At 35.6% G+C, this 16,452-nt stretch overlaps 1 protein-coding gene across 5 annotated transcripts in view; it reads left to right on the forward strand.

Moving 5' to 3' along the window:
* The window catches only part of Ric1 (RIC1 homolog, RAB6A GEF complex partner 1), a 99,302-nt gene that overhangs the window by 24,883 nt on the left and 57,967 nt on the right, over window positions 1–16,452 (forward strand). For all 5 annotated transcript variants that reach the window (XM_042686928.1, XM_042686927.1, XM_042686931.1 and 2 more), the window contains exon 3: window positions 4,677–4,756. In XM_042686928.1, coding sequence (XP_042542862.1) covers window positions 4,677–4,756 — 80 coding nt within the window. The remainder of the gene's footprint in view (window positions 1–4,676; window positions 4,757–16,452) is intronic.

The raw sequence follows: 16,452 nt of genomic DNA on the forward strand, positions 1-16,452 counted from the left end.
CAAATAAAGACATATGGTGAAGGATAGAGAAAGAAGACTTTTATTACATGTTAATCATGGAAAGATAGTACTTTAGTACATCTTTAACCATCTTCTGGGGGTATGGATATTGGTCTCAGGTTAAATAGGAAGAATTGAGAACAAGATGAACAAGTTATGCATACACAGCAGTTCCAAATTAAAGGTATGGCTTGGCTGACGATTAGCTCAGTCTTTGTCTCTGAAGGTCTGGTAAGTGGTCTGTTGCTTTTAGCTGTTCTTTTCAAAATAGTAAGAAGATGGCATTGCCTATCAGCCATTTTCTTTACAAGTACTTTTCAGTGAATCCTGTCTTGGAGCCCAAGGTGATTATAAAGAGACTGCAGGAGGGAATAGCTGAGATTAAGGGGTATAGATTAAAAAGTGACAGGAGCAGAGTATCCAGCCTTTAATTACAGACCCAGTAAAAGCATCTTTTAACTTGCCTCTTATACTAGCACTTCGGTGGAAGCAAGAGGATTGTACTCCATTATAGACTAACCATAATTACACAATGAGACCCTGTGTCAACCAAAACCCAAACCAGAAACAAAGGATGCTACTTTAGTTTAAAAACACTTGGAGGTGTTCCAGAATCATCCTTTATTAGTCTGTAGTCTAATTTTGTTCTGTCAGGAAAATAAATCATATACATACAATTTTTAATGAATGTTAATTGGGGACTCTGTCTTAGGCCCCACAAAGCCTTACAATTAGTTGATTTTCTCTTTTCTTTTGTTCTTTTTTTTTCTTCGTTGTGAAATTTTTTGGCTTTATGTTCAAAAAAAATTTTTTTTTTTTGGTCGGTCGTGGGGTCTGAACTCTGGGCTTGGCACTGTCCCTCAGCTCTTCAGCCCAAGGTTAGCACTCTACCACTTGAACCACAGTGCCACTTCCAGCTTTTTCTGCTTATATGATGCTGAGGAATTGAACTCAGGGCCTCATGAATGGGAGACAAGCACTCCTATCACTGAGCCACCTTCTCAGCTCCAAGATAAAAGTCGTACAGTTTTTTCCTCAGGCTGGTTTAGCACTACGTCCTCAGATCTCAGCCTCCTGTATACATAGGATTATAGGTATGAGCCACCCACCAATACCCAACAATTTATAGCTTTTTATTGGTCAGTCATGGGGCTTGAATTCTGGGCCTGGGTGCTGTCCCTAAGATCAAGGTAGCACTCTACCACTTAAGCCACAGTATCACTTCCAGTTTTCTAGTGGTTAATTGGAGATAAGAGTCTCAGAGATGTTTTTGCTCTGGCTGAGTAGCTAGGATTAGAGGAGTGAGCCATGGTGCCTCGTCAATTTATAACTTTTGAAATCACTTTCTAAGGGCTGGGAATGTGGTTTAGTGGTAGAGTACTTTCCTAGCATGTATGAAGCTGGGAATTCGATTCCTCAGTACCACATAATCAGAAAAAGCTGGAAGTGAAGCTGTGGTAGAGTGCTAGCCTTGAGCAAAAGAAGCTCAATCAGGGACAGTGTATATAACTTCCTGAGTTCAAGCCCCAGCACTAGCCAAAAAAAATTTAAAAAATTTAAATCATTTTCTAATTAAACATCTTGATGTGTGTATACAAATGTAAGATTATTATCTTAGGGGTGGTATCATTTGGGAAGAATTTTATGAATTTCTTACTTTGAATATGTATAACTATAAAAATGAAAGCAAAAATTCCGTTTATCAGCTAATGTAAAAAATCTACAAATACCAGTCTCTTATTTCATTCTTACTTGAAACCTGATGACAGTATGTTGGAATAGAAGATAACATATCTAGTTCATCAAATCTTTATGTCAAATTAATATGAAAATACTTGTGATACATCAGGTCTGTGGAGCCAGATGTATAATCTGTTTTCAGAAAGGAAAATAGAATAGGCCAAGAGATGGGTATGCAGCTTAATAGTAGAGCATTTGCCTAGCATGCATGGAGGTTGGTTCAATCCTTAATGTTGTAAAACTTTATTTTTTTAAATTGAGGCAAATCTGTTTATTAGACTGTAATTAATGATATATGTCATTGAGATCTGCAAGTATACACATTTGTTATAAGTAGTCTTAAGTATATAGTTAAGATGATTGATACAAAATACTCAAATGAGCTGAGTGCTGGTGTCTCACACCTGTAATCCTAGCTACTCAGAAGCCTGAGATCTGAGGATTGAGGTTCAAAGCCAGTCCAGACCGGAAAGTTCGTAAGACCTTTATCTCCTATTAACCACCAGAAAACCAAAAGTGATGCTTGTTTTGGCTCAAAGTGGTAGAGCTTCTAGCCTTGAGTGAAAGAGCTCAGAGATAGTGCCAGGAACCTGTGTTCAAGCCCATGACCAACAAAAACAAAATACTGAAATGGTAAATGAAGATATAATTTCACCTAATATACTGTGTATATAAAATTTCTACATGCTAGTCCAAAATGATATATTCTCCCTAACATTGTAGTATTCTAACTTTTATCGTCTTTCTGAACGGATTATTAGCATTTGATACTGTGAAATGTTGGACTTTTTGGCCTTTGAATGACTAATGATCCAGTCAACATTTGTATGTTAATGTTACCCATCTTAAATGCTAGGCCAGGCTATGTTACTTTTCTAGATCATAAAGTTTAGAAGTCACAATTTTATGTAATGGTAATGATATGTGGGTGAGTTTTGCTTTAGTTTGATTTGAAATCAGTTTTGTTTTCCTCCATGTTCTGTTTTTTAACAAGAACATAAAATTGCCATTTAAAATTAAATAATCTTTGCTAGGCAATTGTCACCCTTTTCCCTTCATCTCCTAACAAAATTGAACGATCATTTTTGAGAATACATTTCAAAGTAGTAAAGTTTATAGTTAAAAGGCAAAACAAACCTGGCTTTGCTGAAACATTTCCTTTGCCATTCCTTTGAGTGAAAAACAGGAAACTAGTACTGGAAAGAAATTGAAACCTTGATGATTTTCTTGATTTTGTTTGTTTCTTCTTTGGATACATGCCTCTCTGCCTCTAAAATGATAGGAATTCAGTATTAATGAAAAGCAGTGTTGGAAAAACATTTGCTACTTTCCTCCATTATTTTTGAAAATGCTTGACTAGAAAGTTACGTATATAGTGTTATGTATTTGTATAAGCTTAAAATGGATCTCAAATCACAGTTATATGTGCTGTGAGCATATAATAACACTTGGTTTTTTTTGTGCAGCACTTTGTTTTTTTTTTTTTTTTTTTTTTGGGTCCAGTCGTGGGGCCTGAACTCTGGGCCTGGGCGCTGTCGCTCAGTCCTTCAGCTCAAGGCTAGTGCTCTACCACTTGAGCCACAGTGCCACTTCCGGCTTTTTTCTTTTTTCTTATGTGGTGCTGAGGAATCGAACCTAGGGCCTCGAGCATGCAAGGCAAGTGCTCTACCACTGAGCCACCTTCCCAGCCCATGCACTTTGTTTTTAAGTACAATTTTTATTTAAAAATATTGCATTAACTTAGGAAATTGTTTAAATTTATTGTTGAGATGTTCATACTTCGTAAATCAGAGGTTTAAATTTTGAAAATTAAAAGTTTGTTCTTTTTTTCTTTATATCACAGACGTTTTATAGTGAGTGAGGGGCAAACCTTGATTTTGAACTATGTAAATTTGCTGTCTTTAAGGCATATAAATATATTTGAATAGAATAAAGTATTTTACATTATGTTAGCATTGTGCTTTACAAACTAGAATAAAAATCTGCCATATTATTGCAGTTTAAAAAGTTTTGTGCCCGGCATTGGTGGCTCACACCTGTAATCCTAGTTACTCAAGAGGCTGAGATCTGAGGATTATGGTTCAAAGCCAACCTAGGCAGGAAACTCTGTGAGACTCTTGTCTCCAATAAACCACCAGAAAACTGGAAATGGCACAGTGGCTCAAGTGGTAGAGAGCTTGCTTAAGCTGAATAGCTCAGGGACAGTGCCTATGCCCAGAGTGCAAACCCCACAACCAACAACAACAAAAAAGTTTTGTGTATTTTGCCATTCACTTATGTACTGTTGAATAGTATAATTTGAGAATATCCAAACTAATGGTTTTGATTCTTTGTCTATGAAATGTTGTCAAATCTATAAAATCTTCTCTAGTCAGATGAGTTATAGTGAAACAAAAGTAATCGTAAGCACAAGTATCACTATGTTGTAATTTTTCAGAGGGAAGGTGGTGGTTTTTCTGTTTTTTTCTTTTTTAAAAATTTCTGTAGTCATGGGGCTTGAACTCAGTGACTAGGCACTATCTCTGAGCTCTTCTTGCTCAAGGCTTAGCATTCTATCACTTTGAGCCATGGTACCACTTCTAGTTTTCTAGTGGTTCATGGGAGATAAGCATTTCATGGACTCCCCTGCTTGGACTGGCTTTGAACCACAATCCTCAGATCCCAGCCTCCTGAGTAATTAGGATTACAAGTGTCAACCACCAGCGCCCAGCTTTTAAATCTGTTTGGTTCTTTTTTTGTAGGTTGTGGGACTTGAACTCAGGGCCTGGGTGCTGTTCCTGAGCTCTTTGGCTCAAGGCTAGTGCTCTAACACTTTTGAGCCACAGCTCCACTTCTGGGAAGGTTTTTAAATGAAAGTTAATTTATGGTAAGAATATGTAAAATTAAAACTATGATAAATAAAGTTAAAATGTAATGTGATAAAATTTCTCTTACAGACAGCAAATGGCTACATCTTATTTTTTCATATTATATCTTCAAGAGGGGACAAGTACCTTTACGAGCCAGTATATCCCAAGTAAGTTGGTTGATTTTCATTCTTTCAATATATGATTTGCATATTTTGTGTTCTGAAAAGTAACTTTCTTTAAAAGTAAATCCGCATTTCCAAAAATAGCATTGTAGAAATTACTAAGTCTTTGAACTGTCATTTCTTGAATAAATTCTTGAATAATTCTCTAATTAAATATTGAGGAATGCATTGTATCTTTTCTTAGACATTCAGAATGATTATTAATAGTAGTTACTATTAACAGTAATATACTCCATGTCTACCATTCTCCAGGCTTTATTAGAGAATCTAAGAGATAAGAGGAAGACGTAAAAGTTAAGTTTCAGACACATTAACCTGTTTTTATAAATGGACAGAAAGACAGTTGTTACCTCTCAAAATTTGGAGGATTTTTGTTCTTTAAAGTATGTAGTATTTATAATTTGCACTTTTTTTTCCCATAGCATGACTTCTTTTTTGTTGTTATTGTTGTTGGACATGGGACTTGAACTTTGTGCCTGGGCGCAGTCCCTCAAGGCAAGTACTCTACCACTTGAGTCACAGTGCACTTCCAGTTTTCTGGTGGTGTATTAGAGATGAAGTCTCATGGACTTTCCTGCTGGCTTTTTTGAACTGTGATCCTCAGATCTCAATGCCTTACTTTTAAGATAAAAGATAGCATAGATTTAAAGCATAACATTTTTAGCCAAGCTACTATAATATTAGCTAAAAAATAAAGGTATTTATAACATTTCTAGATGATAGCATACAAAGTTTAATAGTTGTATAAAAATCAGTGTAAAGAAGCCAGCTACCAGTGGCTCATGCCTATTATCCTAGCTACTCAGCTAATATCTAAGGATCACAGTTCAAAACCAGCCTGTGAAGAAAATTCTGTGAGACTCTTTATCTCCAACTAACTACCCAAAAAGCCAAAAGTAGGGCTGTGGCTCAAGTGGTAGCACAAAAGTTCAGGGACAGTGCTCAGGCCTTGGTTTCAAGCACCAGAATGGTCACACACACATATACACATGCCCCAATGGGAACAATAGAATAATGAATATTCTGTTTTTAAATGAATTCCTTGAAAAAGTTTCTGAAAATTAGCAAAAAAGAAGAATATGTGAAAAGCAAAAGTAACAAATTTAGGAAAAATGTTTCTATTAAATAGAGCCAAGGTTTATTGTTTTTTTGTGTGTGTTTTGTTTTTTTTTGGGGGGGAGCTTATTGGTTTTACATAAGGAAGTTATGTAAGTTGTTAATAATATTCTAAGAAAAAAATAGAATGACTACAAATACAAACAAAGCTGTTCAGGGCCAGTTTTATCCAAATATAAGATATAAAATTCAAGTATTTAAAAATTTCACACACTTTAATATAAATGTTTTCATATTTTAAAATTAGTACTATGGGGTTGGGAAGCTGGCTCAGTGGTAGAGTGCTTGCTTTGTATGCATGAGGCCCTGGGTTCAATTCCTTAGCACCACATAAGCAGAAAAAGCCGGAAGTGGTGCTGTGGCTCAAGTGGTAGAGTGCTGGCCTTGAGCTGAAGGGCTGAGGGACAGCGCCCAGGCCCAGAGTTCAAGCCCCATGTCCGGCAAAAAATAAATAAAATAAAATTAGTGCTAGTCTTAGTGGTAGTTTAATGAATCTTGTGTTTTACTCTTTTGATAATAGCTGTGTACAAAAGTACCATAAAAAATTGGTTAGCAAGTTCCTGGGACAGTCATCCCAAGTGTGATATATTCATTAACTATGTCTAAGAAAAATTTGTAAATTTAAGAGTCTGATCATATATTATGTCAAACAAAGAAACAAATCACAAAATATATAATATAACCAGAGCTATTTAAAACAAAATAGCAAAAATCACCTGAAGAGAAAGATTCTAGAACAATTTTACCATGGGATTTTATATATGTTATAGGACTACAATGATTTTTTTCTGTTCCTTTAAACCATTGAATTTTCTAAAAAAGATTTGTATTTAATGTGGTTATAACATGAGTGGATTTGAAAATTTCAAAACAAAAACAAAACTCAATTTTCCAAGAAAAGTGATAATTTTTGTTTAAAATAACATTTCATATTATTTAGAATATATTTTGGAAAAGTCTAACCTAAAGTTTGTAGAATAAAGGTAATGAATTCTCAAATAAGCGTTATAGATTTGCCAGATTCTTTAAACAAATACAATTAATTCAGGTATTAGTTGAATTTTGTACATTTTTTTTTTTTATATAGTGTAGTCTTTTTTTTTTTTAATTTTATTTTATTTGAGAACATACTGTACAGAGGGGTTACAATTACATGGGCAGGATAATGAATTTTGTAAATTTTTGCGAAGTATAAAAGATGTCTTGATAATTGATTCATTTGGTGACATCTTTATAAAACAATGTAGAAATGATATAGGCATTTGTGGTACATTTAAACTTTTTTTTAATATGAAGCTTAGCATATTTTTTACTCCAATATTTGGAGACTTTGAAGAAGTGCTGTAATTAATGTCTACTTAGTTATAAGTAATTGTGTATTGTGAATCATTGTAGCTAGTTTATTGTTTTGTTTTGTTTGTGGCAATACTGGGGCTTGAACTCAGGGCCTGGATACTATCCCTTAGCTTTTTTGATCAAAGCTAGTTCTCTACCAGTTGAGCTACAACCTGACTTTCTGCTTTTTGGTGATTAATTGAAGAAAAGAATCTTTAGAGGGGCTGGGAAGGTGGCTCAGTGGTAGTATTTGCCTTGCATACATAAGGCCTTGGTTTCGATTCCTCAGCACCACATAACGCAGAAAAAGCCGGAAGTGGTGCTGTGGCCCAAGTGGTACAGCGCTAGCCTTGAGCTGAAGAGCTGAGGCACAGTACCCAGGCCCAGAGTTCAGGCCCCACAACTGACCAAAAAAAAAAAAAAGAAAGAAAAAAATATCTTAAGAATGTTGATGCTCAGGCTGGCTTCTGTAATCTTCAGATCTCAGCCTCCTGTGTGGTTAGTATTACAGACTAAAGCCACTGGCACTTAGCTATGTGCTTTTTTTTGGGGGGGGGGTGGCAGTCTTAGGCCTTGAACTCTGGGTCTGGGTGCTGCCCCTAAGCTCCTTTAGCTAGCACTCTACTTCTTGAACCACAGTGATTGATTGGAGATTAATTGGAGTCTTATGGACTTTTCTGCCCAGGCTGGCTTTGAATTGTAGTCCTCAGCCTCCTGTATAGATAGGATTACAGGCATGAGCCACTGGCACCTGGCAAAATGTGTGTGTGTGTGTGTTTGTGTGTACTGTATTTTTTTTTTTTTTTGGTATCTTTTGGTACTGGGGCTTGAACCCAGGATGTTGTACTTGCTAGGCAAGTGCTTTGACACTGAGCCCTTCTAACTGCTTTTTACTGTTTGATTCAGACATGCTCCTACAAATAAAAGCCATATCAAAATAAATTAAATTTATCTTGATCTATTTTCTTTGCAGGATAGAGAAATAATGTATATTGGAGATTATAAAAATGCTGTTTTAAATTCTGTCATTCCTTCTTCATGTTGAGTATTTGAAGTTTCAATACCTGAATTTAATAAAATAGGTACTGCTTCAAAGAAGCATGAATAGTAGTTGAAGGCTGTGGTGTCACATCTGGCAATGAATGACCTTTTTTTTTTTTTTTTAAGTGAGACTTTATTTTATTTATTTTATTTTATTTTTTGGGTGTTGGTAGTGGTGCCTGAACTCTGGGCCTGGGCACTGTTCCTCAGCTCTTCAGCTCAAGGTTAGTGCCCTACCACTGGAGCCACAGCACCGCTTCTGGCTTTTTCTGTTTATGTGGTGCTGAGGAATCGAACCCAGGGCCTCATGCATGCAGGGCAAGCACTCTGCCACTGAGCCACCTTCCCAGCCCTGAATAACTTCTTTTAATTAATACTGACAAAAACTTCTTTATACCATAGAATGGTATAAAAGTTAACTGGCTATATATTTATGTACTAAACTACTTTTTTTTTTTTTTTTTTTTTGCCAGTCTTGGGACTTGAATTCAGGACCTGAGCCTGCCCCTGAGCTTCTTTTGCTCAAGGCTAGCACTCTACCACTTGAACCATAGTGCCACTTCTGGCCTTTTCTGTTTATGTGGTACTGAGGAATGGAACCCAGGGCTTCATGCATGCTAGGCAAGCACTCTACCATTTAGCCACATTCCCAGCCCCTAAACTACTTTCTAGTTGAGTTTCTTTTTCTTTTTCTTTTCTTTTTTTCCTTTTTTTTGTCAGTTGTAGGGCTTGAACTCTGCTGGGCGCTGTCCCTCAGCTCTTCAGCTCAAGGCTAGCATTGTACCACTTGAGCTATAGCACCACTTCACTTCTGGCTTTTTCTGTTTATGTGGTACTGAGGAATCAAACCCAGGGCCTCATGCATGCGAGGCGAGCACTCTACCCCTGAGCCACCTTCCGAGCCCCTCTAGTTGTGTTCCTTATTCTAGTAAGTTTCTTATAGCTTTCTTTTTTTTTTTTTTTCCCCCTACAGAACTTATTTATAAAGTGGAAGTAAAAACATTTCTTCAATTGTTAGGTGTTCATGGTTTTTAAAATCTGAAAAAAATCTTAGCTACTCAGGAGGCTGAGATCTGAGGATTGCAGTTTGAAGTCAGATTTGGCAGGAATGTCCATGAGACGCTTAATCTCCTCTTAACCATCAGAAAACTGGAAGTGGCACTGTGGTTCAAAGTCATAGAGCACTAGCCTTGAGCAAAAAACGCTGGAGACAGTGCCCAGGCCCTGAGTTTAAGCCCCATTGCCAACCAAACCCCTCCCCCACCCAGACTCCTCCTACCCTCCCCTCCCCCACCAAAGTAAATATAAAACTGAAATATAGTGGTCATAATAGTGTGAAGGAAAGCAAAGAGAATAAAAGCTTGCTTTTGATAGAAGTATCTCAATTCCTATGGCCACCCAGCGAAGTGATCAGGTATAGTTATACAGTCTGATTATGCACAGAGAGGCCAATAACTCACTGAGAATCACACACTAATGAATGGAACAGGCAGTAGGATTGAGGTATAAGTACCATACTGCCAAATTCTGGGCTCTTAATCACTAATGCTATACTACCCAAACACTGCGCCTAACCAGTCATCTACTACTTTGTAATTTATTTAGAAGGTAGGAAAAAAAGAAAAAGGAGAAATGATATGGATGGTTATAAGAATCCTGAAGAACAGAGGCAGTATAATTTAAAGCGCATAGTTGTTCCCGTCTCAAGTATAGAAATACTATTGTATCTTGTTGCTCTTCTCTGAATCTTAGGAGTTCATCGAAGTTTATTTCTAGAGTATCTCAACTTTCCTGTATTATATGACAATGTCTCAACCTCCTACTACTTACATTTTCCATTATACTCTACCTGAGAATGCAGGTCAGATGCTTCCGTGATCTTTAGTAGTTTCCACCTACTGTTGTTTGCTTCTTGTAAGTATATAGTCAGTCTTCCACAGTTGTGACTGTCCTATTTAATGACCCTTTCTACTTCAAAGGGATTTTTTTTTATAAATGAGTTTTCTATTTCTTTATCTTCTGTAGCTTCATAGACAATGTGCAAATGGGTTGAAGATTGTCTTGTTATGCCAAAGATAAATCAAAATAATTTATATTTAGCTTTAGGATATGTTCATGTTTAGTATTTGAATATAGTTTAGTATTTAAATATAGTAGATCTCAAAATTACTAATTATATTGAATTTTTTTCATATTAACTTTCCTTTTTTTAAGACAAAAATCTCTTACCCTGACTGGTGTCAGAGTTTTTAAAGCATTCTTCCTTCCTCAGCCTCCCAAATAACTGACAGTAACTATAGGCTTGTTCTACCATGTCTAGCTTAACCTGGTTAAGGTTCTTTTAAAAAAAAAGTTACTTAGGATGTGGTTACTGGTAGAATATTTGCTTACCATGAGGCCCTGGGTTTAATCTTTAGCACTACAGAATTAGAAGAAAAAAAAGTTACTGTACTAAAATTTGGTATAATTATCAAAATTAACAGATACTGTCTACCAATTGTTCACTGGAAGAAAAAAGCAATTCTAAAGCAGTAGATATCAAGACTCAAACCCCTTTCTCTCTTCCTCATTTCTTTCCTTACTAGCTTAGAGGAGATTGAGGTTATCAATATCTAATTTCAGTTTACCTAAAAAAAAAAAAAAAGCCTTTTCCTTGTAGGAGAATCCTATATTATGGGTCAAGCTTATCCAGTTTCATAATCCAGCTTCAAAGAGTAAAGAGATCTGAATTAAATTGTGGATGTAAACATTTTCCATAACATACATTTGCAGTCATGCATTACTTACATACACAGTTTTGATATTTTCAGATAACCAATACACAAACTATATATATATATATATATATATATATATATATTCAGATAACCAATACACAAACTATATACACACACACACATAATATACATATACATATATTTTTTGTGCCTGGGCCTGAGTGCTGTCCCTCAGCTCTTCAGGCCAAGGCTAATGCTCTACCACTTGAGCCATAGCACCACTTCCGGCTTTTTCTGCTTATGTGGTGCTGAGGAATCAAACCCAGGGCCTCATGCACGCGAGGCAAGCACTCTACCACTGAGCCACCTTCCCAGCCCCACCAAACTATATATTTTTATACAATTGAAAGCCCTGTTTATACCAGAACATTGCAAGTACATGAGTAATGCATATGATATGAATGTTACAATGACTATACCACTACGTGATAGGAAGTTTTGCTTTTACTGATTGCACTTGTTTAGTTGGTTTGTCTTCATTTATTCTTTGTACAGATACCAGATTTTTTTCTTTTTAAAATATTTTTATTTAAGTAGGTCTACAAAGGAGTTACTGTTCAAATCAGTTTATAAGTACAATGAAGCTTGATGGATGTCACTACTTTCATCATTCTCTCCATCTCTCCCAGTTCATCCCTTCCTTCAGTTTTCTTAGTTTCATAGGTTATGAACTGAATATTATGTCTGCATTCTTCCTTCCCTACTTCCTCTCTTCATTCCCCTACCCACCTGGGTTTATTTCTCAAACTAAGAAATTTAATGATATGATTTAATAAACTCTTCCTGAGCCACAGCTCTTATTTCTGGCTTTTTGGTGGTTCATTGGAGATAAAAAGTCTCATGGACTTTCCTGCCCAGGCTGGCTTTAAACCATGATTCTCAGATCTTAGCTTCCTGAGTAGCTAAAATTATAGGTGTAAGCCATCAGCACCTAGCTTAGTTACTGTATCTTAAAGTTGCTTCCCTGTACCTCAAATCCATTAGGTTTTTTTTTAAATCATGTTATTATTTTGTTTAATAGTCAATATAAAGTACTTGAGATCTCTTTCACAAAAGAATTTATTCTAATAATGCTTGTTGGATTTAATTGTAGAGTAACTTATGTATATCACTTGGTATAGTCCTCCAAAGCATAACTGACATTTGTTAAACACTAATAACTTACTTTTTTTCCTTTAAGACTTCTCTCTAATTTTCATGGTACATTTGAGAATACTATGGGTTGAGTAGTTTAGTATTATTATCATTGTTATTTTTATTGTTATTAAAGAAGTCCCATAGGAAATTACTCTCATCAGCATTGTGGCATATTAGATTAGTGTACTAATTGACTTACCCCATAGAAATGCTTCATCATCAATGCCTTTTATGGGCACGGATACCTTTCCAGAATAGAAAGCTGGAAAACAAAATTCTCAAGCTGACTTTTACTTTTTCCTACATGATTACATTACTTCAAATATATAGTAGTTTAGAAATAAGGAATGAGATTTGGATGGTATTTGGTATATGGTAGTTAGGATTAACTGGTTTTCAGTTTGGGTTCTGTTTTTACTAGCAAAGTCTAGAAAGACCCTTTGAGAATTACTTTATGTATTTTTTTAGTTATTGTATATTTATAAAATGAGAAAATGAAATTATGTGAAGATTCTTAATAAGTTGTAATTGGTCTTGTTATCCAGATTGCCTTTTAAATTATTAAATATAATCTGCCTTTATTGAATATTTAGGGCAATTGATATATTTAGAAAGATAATTCTAGTTGTCTAAGTAAAATCTTTTACAGTGAATACCAGTTTGAATAATAAGATCTTAAGAAGGTGAAAAAATAAGTGTTTTAGTCCAAAGCAGTTCTCAAAAATTAAGTCTTACAGACTGGTGCCTGTGCTTATGCCTGTAATTCTAGCTATTCTAGCTGAGATCTGAGAATTGCAGTTTGAAGTCAATCTGGGCAACAAAGTCTGTGAGACTCCTACCTCTAATTATCCACCAAAACGTCAAAGTGGTGCTGTGGCTCAGGTGGTACATTACTATCCTTGAGCAATAAAGGTCAGGGACAGCATCCAAGATCTGAATTCAAGCCCCAAGGCTGGCATACACACAAAAAAATAAAGAAAAAGCAAGAAAAAAAATTAGACTGTTAAGTTATGCATTATTCTATTCTTGAGAACTTAGGTAGCATATTCATTTATATAATACTTGGAAATGCAAATTATTTATAAAAATAAGTAAAGGCCATAAAATCTTAATTACTGGCTACTATTTGCATTATCATCATTTGCTTATTTTATTATTGTCTCTAATATTAAAGTCATTGGGAGATCAGGACTTAAATTTGTTATAATTTTTTTAATACTTCAGTCCTAATAAATGAAAGTGTATAAAGAAAAAATGCACAGGGTTTCCATTTTAAGACAGATGAACATTGTATTTCTATTGAAAATTAACAGAACAAAATATTGAAAATAGCCCCATGTTTAGTGAAATCTGGAGGTATCTCTAACCCTTGAGCTAAAGATAGAAGAATTATGATTTAGGAAGACTTTCAAACCTGACTGAGTACTGTCAGAATCCTAACAAATATGTTATTACCAGCATACCCCAAAAGCCATAGGAACTTATCAGATATACTAGTACCACAAAATATGAGTGAGGCAGGGACCAGAGTAGATTTCTTTAAAAATCTTTGTAAGAAATAAGAATTCTTTTGTTTCTGCTTCACAGGCAGCAGTAAATACATGTCTGGTTGAATCAGAGAGTTTCTAGAGACAAAATTGGACAGACGTAAAATGCTGAAGATAGAAACTAAGTGAAACTTGTCATACTAAGGAGTAGTTTAGATTTCCTTCTCTGTATGATTCCAGATTTTTGTTTTTCACTCGTAGATGTCCTAGGTAAAAATTAAAGAATCCTTCCTGGGAAAATTGAATCACTCTAGTACCTATTTAACAGGTACTAATATTTGAAGACCTCAACAAAAAAGTGGGCTAGTTACAACACTGAAATCCACCAGTTTGGCAAGCCCAACTACACAAACAGAGCAGTATTGTCAGCTATAATAGGAGAGATTCCAATGCAAAAGAGATACAAAATAGAAACTTAAAGAGAACAGACAATTCAGGAGCACAAACATTTGAAGGAAATAATAATTAACCACCAAATATCTAGATAGACATTTGCGTAGGGAAACAAAATAGGATGCTTTTGTGGAGGAGGGGGAGAAGAGTTAGTGAGAAAGTTTTGGAACTGCAATGTACAATAGAAATAAATTCTATAAACAAACACTATACTCAAAGAAGTCTCCCTGGATATAGAACAAAAGACAAAAATAGAAAAGAAAATTAGAGGTTAATGTGAGGTTCAATATTTAACCTAACAAGAGTTCCAGAAAAAGATATCGGGAAATCAAGAACCTTTTATTATATTAAGGAAATAATACATGTAAATTTTCTAGACTTAAAGATACCACTAAATTGAACAGATCCAAGTGCCCAGTGCAGATTGTAGGAGTATCATTTTGAAATTTTGGAACCTACCAGAAAGGGGAATATAAGATTGAAACAAGGCAGAAAAGAAAATATGTGAATCATAAATGTTATTGAGACTTGGAGATATAGTCCAGTGGTAAAGCACTTGCTTACTGTGTAAGGCCCCATATTCCATCACTGACACTGTAGTAAAACTTTCTAAACAGTGCCATGGAACTTCAAAGCCACATGTAAGAATTTAAAGGACATTGAAGTTTTTTGGTAGAGCACTTGCCTGGCCTGCACAAAGCCCTGTTTAGATCCCCAGCAACACTCTCTCCCTCTCCCTCTCCCTCTCCCTCTCCCTCTCCCTCTCCCTCTCTCTCTCTCTCCCTCTCCCTCTCTCTCTCTCTCTCTCTCTCTCTCTCTCTCTCTCTCCCTCTCTCTCTCTCTCTCTCCCTCTCTCTCTCTCTCTCTCTCTCTCTCTCTCTCTCTCTCTCTCTCTCTATCTCTCTCTATCTCTCTCCCTCCCTCCCTCCCTCCCTCCCTCCCTCCAGATAGGGTAGCAAATAAGATGCTGAAGAAAAATACATTGGTTTGTCAAACATATCAGAAAGAACACTATGTACTCTTCTGCCTTCAGAGTTTATCAGTATCAACTCTTCCCTATATGCAGACTTTACATTTTTAAGTGAATTCCATCTATACTTCAAACACTAAATGTTTCAGTTTTGTTGTTTTGGCAGTACTAAACTCAGAACTTGGTGCCTTGTGCATGCTTGATAGGCACTATATAACTTGAGTGATGCTCCAAACCCTTTTTGCTTCAGTTATTTTAGAGATAGGGTCTCTTATTTAAGTTGGCCTGTTCTTCCTGTTTATATTTACAGTGCACCTGGGATGGCAAACATGCACTATGTTTTTATTGGTTCCCTCACATCACCTTACCTCAAAACTGCCAATCATCTTAATCTCTGCCTCCCAAGTAGATAGGATTACAAAGCTTCAGTTTTACCTGTAATGTATTTTAAATAAAATACACCATATCCAATACAGTTAACATGAATTTACCTATATGACCAAATACTTATTTGCTGTTTTTTCCCTAGTTTTCTCCATTTTAAAGTCAGAGTATTTATTTGTTTGTATGTTTATTTATTTCCAGTCCCAGGGCCTCAATACTTGCTCAGCTTGCCTGCTCAACTAGCAGTCTACTACTTGAGCCATGCTTCTAGCTCTAACAGAAAGCTTTCTGTGGGCTTGTTCTTTTCAGAATCTATTGCATTTGGTGAATAGTGTCTTGATTTTTCACTAAAAAGAGACAATTGTGTTTTCTCTTTTTCATAGGCTTTTCATCACTGAATTCTAATTTCCATACCCATTGCTTTGAAAAATTCAAGTTAACTTTAAAACCAGTTATGCTTGGTGAATTTTTCAGGAAATTTATTTTATAATTTGTCATCAGTAGTTTAAATGTAACTTCTGCAAATTAGTTATTCTTTTTTTGTCATGTTATTTAGACATATTAGTTAACCCAGGTGGCTTAATCACAGCTAAGTTAACCATTCTTACATACAAAGAGTAAAATATTCCTGGTTATTGAAATGGTAAGACAGGATGGAGAATAAGACACCACCAAACTTACTGAAAAATAGTACAAAATTAAAGCAAGATGGTTTTTGAGCACTAAAATAATTTGCACACAAACCATAAACCTCAGCTCTTTGCAAATAACGTTAGTATTGATAAATTGAAGAATTGTAGGTAACTAGAAAGGAGAAGTGATAGTGACAGGTTTACTGTTGCCAAGATTGATAACTCAATAGGAGATGGATGGCTATTAAATCCCAACACAGGTATTGAGGAAGAATATAGTATAGTGACTAATAATCAACTCCTGTGCCATGTGGAGATAAAGAATCCAAAACAACTCTTTAGCCCTTTT

The sequence above is a fragment of the Dipodomys spectabilis genome, unplaced genomic scaffold (genome assembly GCF_019054845.1).
Source record: "Dipodomys spectabilis isolate Male_0828 unplaced genomic scaffold, ASM1905484v1 ptg000098l, whole genome shotgun sequence".
NCBI lineage: Eukaryota > Metazoa > Chordata > Mammalia > Rodentia > Heteromyidae > Dipodomys > Dipodomys spectabilis.